Source organism: Egretta garzetta, unplaced genomic scaffold (assembly GCF_000687185.1).
Source record: "Egretta garzetta isolate BGI_Z169 unplaced genomic scaffold, ASM68718v1 scaffold287, whole genome shotgun sequence".
In the NCBI taxonomy this organism is placed as follows: domain Eukaryota; kingdom Metazoa; phylum Chordata; class Aves; order Pelecaniformes; family Ardeidae; genus Egretta; species Egretta garzetta.
Window position 1 is genome coordinate 3,257,204 of NW_009260435.1, and position 6,332 is coordinate 3,263,535.

A 6,332-nucleotide genomic window follows, 5' to 3' on the forward strand; every position below is an offset into this window, starting at 1 on the left:
GGGGGAGTGAGATTGTGGTTGCGTCTCTGTAATTAGTTTGTCTGTTTATACATATTAGCCACAGGCTGTAGGTAGGTAATTATGTTCCCCCCCTTGCAGAGCAACTGGCAAAAGCATGTTCCTTGCTCTCTGGGGCCAGCTTCTTGTGTGTGAACCCACCCAGAGCGCTAGCAGTGTCAGAAAAGAGGTGGCCTGCTTATTGGGAGTGTATATGAAATAGGAGTTAACGTGACAAACACTCGACTTTGTTTTCCGCTGTTGCTTTGTCCCTGCATGTTGCTTGGCACCTTCTTGCCAAAAAATGGTAGTCAAAATGAAAACGGAGGCTTATCAGAAGTGTATGTCCACAAAGAAATTAAACCAAAAATGTTGCAGTTTAGTTTAAGAATGCCTCCCACTGGAAAGGGCCTATTTCAGTTTCCCATCTTACCTGAAAATTAAATGATTACTTCAATGCATCAGTTTTGTTGCTCAAGTGTTACCAAACTGGAAAGGAAACTTATAAAAGCAATAGTATTAAGGCAGTAACCTACATTTGACCTTCCTGCTTTTCCTCCTGACAGGAGGGTGGGTGACAGCTAAAATGTGGGTATATTCAGTGGGCGTGGGTATTTCTTGATATCTCTGTTCTATTTCTGACAAGTGCTGCCACACCGATAGGGCAAACTGCCTAGATATGGCTTGGTAACTACTTATCAGCCACATTCTTCAATGTAAAGCAGAGGAATCATGAGAAAACATTGCTGCTGCTTTTTCATTTCCTAAACAGTCTGGAATTAGCCTGTGGGACCCGAGTGCTAAGATACTGGGTAGATTTTGCACTTACAGCAATATTTACTTGACAGAAGAAGAGAGAGGTAAAAAGGAAACCAGTTTCCCGAGTTCAGCTGCAAAAATATGAAATTATTTGATGCAGTGACTATTCCACGACCTATCTGGCAGCAATGTAGACGGTGTGGTACATGGAAGCAAAGACAGTCTGTAACACAATTTCAGGGTAACCAGAACTGGGGACTGCAGTGTCTTGTGTGAGGCTGGCTGGGCCCCCAGAGAAGTGAAGACTCTTAGCAAAATCCGTGTATCACCCAGAATTAGAGGAGATGCATCTCAGTCGTTTATTTTTTTCTCTTTAATTAAGATAATCTGCAAAATACCTACCTAAATTTATTTAAGTATTTGTTGGTTTATTACAGTTCTCTTTGTAGAAGATTTGAGTGTTCAAGAAGCAAATATATTAAATATCTCAAACTTTAGGTTTCCTCTCATGCTGTACATAACGAGCGATGTTGTAGTTGTCTCTGACAGCTACCATTGACAGTGCGGTGGTCTGGTGGAAGGCTGTTGTGGACAATCTTTCTATCACTGTTGAATTCAGACATGGTCAGGGAAACCTGTCATTAACATCCTCAGCCTGAACCAGCACTACTCTTCTTGTAACCTAGTGCCTTAAATGCCATTCAGGTTCCTCTGAGCCTGTGCTAATGTGAGGTACTAAGAGCCCTTCAGCACTGATGCAGATGTGCTGCATAATAACTCAGGGAAGTGTGGGAAGGACAATTGTGCCTGTGCAGGGAACTAAAGAAAAAGGGCCTGCAGCAACTTTTATTCCATTCTTAAAGCAAGAAATTAGAATAAGGTACTGCAAATGCCTCTGACCTTCTTTCTGTTTCATTTAGGGAATAATTGCATTGACCATAGTGGCTTTTTCTTCTGCCTGGATTTCTCTTTGTCTTTCCTGCTGTGTCTTAGTTAACAGTTCTTCCCTGCTCTGTGCCTTTTGGGTAGCAATTTGATTCATTTTCATTGGCTCAGTTCAGTTTTAAGACCCAAACCCTTGGCAAACAATGTCATTCTGCCCCCAGAAATAGCGCACTCTGCTTCAGATTAAATCACTGAAATTTTTTTTTTTTTTTTTTTAACCATCTTGAAATACTTAAAAGGGAGGAGTAGCAGAAAGTATCTATCGATCCCTTGGTAAGTACAGTGGCAGTTGGAAACATTCTTAAATACTGAACAGAAAGACTGATAGAGCTGAAGTCTGTAGAATACAGTGAACCTGCACAGTGTGACTTGTCTGAAGAGGGTTCGTTGAAGAACAAGCACATTAAAAGTGCCTGGAAAGGAACCAGGGCACATCTATGCCAGCAATCCCAGAGGTGTAGAGGCTGTAGATAGCAGCCAGTGGCAGAAAAGCCTGTGGGCAGAAGAGGAGGAGAGGATCAGCCAGGTGGACAGAGGAGTTGAAAGGAGAATGCACTGATGACATGGGTATGCAGATTGTGTGAGGAGGTAATTGGCTCTTATCTCTTGTGCTCAGAGGAGAGGGATCAGGGCAGTGCAGCCCTGCTGGAGGCTTTGCTTATTTGTTGGGTTTTTTGTTGGTTTTTTAAACATGAAAAATCCCAGGGAGGTGTCAGGGAAACCATCCAACCAAGGCAAAAGCAAGCCTTGGGCTCATCATCTGTCCTATTATGCTGCTCCAGAATCCAGTGCAAAGCAGAGCCATGGATAGCATGGATTTCATTGTACTAGGAGATGGCCATAACGGGGAGTGCCTTATGTTTTCTTACTACTGATGTGTCTTGGTCCTTCAGGTGCTCCTCTCTAGCTGCATTCATTGTTTTTCGTATTTTCATCAGTGACTCTGATAAAGAACAGTGGAGGGTTCACCACCTTTCTCTCTGGTTAGCCACATGCTGAAAGGGGAACTTGAAAGGGGGCTGTTAAAAAAAAGAGAGCTTCTTCCTTGCTTTGTACAGCTAAGACCCTGTGACATCAAAGCTATCTGCTTTCTGAGTGTGCTTTTTGCTGTCAAAAATACTTGCATGGCCTGTGCACTGAGAGGAAGGGATCCATGGAAGAGAACATGGCTGCTGTGACCATGAGGGTGTCTCACAGACCGGCTGGAGGTGGTCCTCCATCCTGCAGAACAGCACTTGCTTCCTTGATCTTTTTTCTTTAGTGCAGTTAAGTTCTGGACAGGATTTTCCTCCCAGATTTGCCAAGCTTTGCAGCACTGATGGCAGCACAGTGTGCTGAGGGTAGGAAGAACTCTGGCAAGAAACACAAGTCCTAATCTCTCTGAGGTGAAGATGGTTTTTGCAGACAGTGTAGTAGGAGGTTCTGGGATGGGGCAGGAGGAAGGAAGAGGAAAGCATGGTCGGTTGGTTATTTCCTGACTGGTAATTGTAGAAGACAGTATTATGGGTTGCCCTTGGTCAGCTGAAGCAGACCTTGTGTGCTGCTTGTTTTCAGTAATATTTTTAAAGGCTGAGGACTGGGGCTTGTTTTCATCAAAGCTTTTTGAGATAAGACCCTGGCACAAAGCCTCGCTGCCCATTCCTTTCTGCTGTCCACCAGCCATCCTCGTTTTCTTCAATGACAACTACAATGTCACCTTCACTGATGTCCAGTTCATCCATGTTCTGAAAGGAGACAGAGAAAGGAAATGTGGTTAGCCTGAGAGCACAGGAGGGCCCAAGCAAGTATCTGGTGGGTTGGTTTTATTTTTACCCTGCTTTTCATCAACAGTCTGCCAGTGTCCTTTGGGTTGGGAATGAGCCTCAGATAACAGACAATGAGGGATTAAGCACTTACTGAGCTGGCTATTTCCGTAAAATCCTCAAGTTGCCCCAGTCTCCATGGTGTCTCCTCCTGAGCAACCTGACTGTTATATCATTGGGGAAGGCCAGAAAGGGTTAAATACAACTGTTCTAAACCAGCTAACCATAGTCGTAGTCTGCAGGCGTTGCTAAATAAAACAGTGCACAGCTTAGCTCCCAAGGGAGGTAAAAACAGTGTCTCTACTAATCCAGGCCTTAAATAGGTCTCTATGTTCTTTTAATACGGAAAAGCGGTGGCCGGTGGGGGTACAGCGACTCTTCCTGAGATAGGTAACTTTTATCTTCAAGACAAATGGAGTAGTTGCAAGTAAGCTATGGCTGAGCACTCTGGAGGCTATCAGTTCATTCAGTGGTGCTGTCCTGTTTTACATAGGAAATCACTGTGCTACCCACAATGTAGTAAAATAGAAAACAGGGTAGTAGAGGCTTCCAGATAAGTTTGATGCATCAGCTAAATCTAAATTTCATGTACCTGAGAGGTTAAGAATGGACTCAAAAAGTGAGAGGCCTCGATATACAATATATAGAAAATAGTAACAGGCTCTTTTCTCAGCAGGGAAAATCTGTGTGTGTCATATTTTTAAGGCAACTCCCAGAGCAAGGATCTGACAAAGGGATCCAGCAGTCTCCTCAGTGGAACTGCCATTGATAGTGAGGTACTTTCAGCTGTGCTTGGGTGAAATTTCAGGCAAGTAATAAAAGAGGCTTTAAAACAATGCAATATAAAGAACATATAATAAGAGGTGTCAGAATGTTGTTGTACCTAAGAGAAAGTTCTCCTTTCCAATCCTTTCTGTGTTCTCATAATTTATCTGGCTATCTGATTTTGTCACATGCCATCATTTCTTCAGTGTTGGCTATTGTTGGGAGGTCCTTTGGTGTGAGAGTTGCTCTGCACTGTAATATAAGATCTCCTGGACACTGCTGCTTCTGCTAATCTAAAGCTAATAAAAGGAACCTTTAACCTGACATGTAATTAAATTATGAAAGTCCCATGAGGGGAGGCTAATGGTTTAGCAAGAGTCTAAAAGGGTCTGGGGTCCATCTGAATAAGAAAACATTCATAACCCTTTACTAATGGTGCTATGCCTACATAGGTCTGAAACGAGTGAGAGTTCCATATCAGCAGTTAAGGATGCAGGTTGCTCTTTATAACAATCTTTTAGTACATGGACCACATCCACTGTAATCCTGCAACTTGCAACACGGAAGTACAGGGAAACAGCGTCATTTATGGGGATTCAGTCCTCTCCAGCATGGAGAGCACCTCAGTTGAAGCCAGTGTATTAAACTGGAGCAGGACTCTCAGGATGATAAATGAGATCAAAGGGGGAAGAGTTTGTTTCATGTATTCTTACACAAGGAATCTGTAGCCATTTTTCCTAGTAGAACATTTCACAAGAGATGTGACTTCACAATGCACAATACTGCATACTTAGCCATCATCCCCCCAAAAAATAAAGTTTTCCTTGTGTTTGCAGTCTCCTGTATCTCTAGAAGGAGGTTGTAACAGCTTAGCGCTAATTTAGGAGGGGTATAGCATGCTAATGCGTAATCACTTGCAACAAATGTAATTGTTTCATCTTGAGGCAGTGCAGTCTAGTGATGTGCATCAAGAACTGGCAGTTGGGATTCCTGGCTTCTATGTGTGACCTTGACCAATGATTCTCTAAGTGTCCCTGGCTGTAAAGTGAAGATAACACCTCCCACTTTCAAAATGTTTGGATCAACATAATCTATTTTAAATCTGACACTATGAAATATTTATTTTGAAACCTTTTGTTACCTGGGCTGTGTAGTCATAAAGTACTCTGTAGTCCTGTGATGATGTGATTCCAGCTTGTTCATTTGCAAAAATGGATGCATAGACTCCGTCTGTTTTCTCTGTTAGGGGAAAAAAAAGCAAAAACCAAAACAAACCACACACAGAAACAAAGAGTTCAGTTGCTCATAAATGCATGGGATCATATGCAAGAGTTCACAAATACAAGGGTTTCTGTTCTCTCTCTGTCTGGAGATGTACATGTATAGAAAAGCTGCTGTGAACTGTAGGTAGTCTTGCACAAAAACTGTCCTCCATTGATTAGATGATAATACACCCATTGAACTTTGTGGGAGGTCAGAAACTAGCCTTAGCCTCATCCAGGTTGGGAAAAATGTTTACCCTGCTAAAGCACAATCCATGTGGTCCAAAGAGGGAAATGTTGTGATTAAACTGGTTTAAAATGATTGCTACTGGTGGTATAGAATTCTATCAGTTCAGTGACTCACATAGCACTTTTCTTTTTCCCTTGAGAAAAATGGGAAATATTGTGCCAATGGGTCACTGGACATTTTGGAGTACTTTCCATAGTTCCCAGATAGCTGTTTGACGCTGACATACATATTTGGAAGATGTTGTTTTAATCCAGCTTGTCATAATTAGCGAAACCTCTTATTCCTTGACAACTTCTGCGTGGGAGCTTCCCCTGCCATTGAGGTGAGCAGAAGTTTCCACGTATGACTCTTTGGTGGGATGATAGCGCTCCGACAGCGCACAGAGCGGCTGGGGTGCCTGTACCTTCCCACAGTCAACCCCTGGTTTAGTTGTGCTGCTCTAAGGAGCACTCTCGGCTCCTTGACTTTTCAGATTTTGAAAGACAAGCATGGGAGCAGTTGAAAAAGCTGTTTGGAGAGAGCATTTGCCATTCCTGAGGATCTTGTCCAGGG

At 42.9% G+C, this 6,332-nt stretch overlaps 1 protein-coding gene across 1 annotated transcript in view; it reads right to left on the reverse strand.

Annotated features, from left to right (window-relative positions):
• Positions 1-1,898: 1,898 nt before the first annotated feature.
• Positions 1,899-6,332, reverse strand: part of PSTPIP1 (proline-serine-threonine phosphatase interacting protein 1) — a 57,736-nt gene continuing 53,302 nt past the window's right edge. Inside the window, exons 14-15 of the mRNA XM_009643931.2 lie at positions 5,410-5,507; positions 1,899-3,425 (exon numbers count right to left, since the gene is read on the reverse strand). Coding sequence (XP_009642226.2) covers positions 3,294-3,425; positions 5,410-5,507 — 230 coding nt within the window. The 3' untranslated portion in view covers positions 1,899-3,293. The remainder of the gene's footprint in view (positions 3,426-5,409; positions 5,508-6,332) is intronic.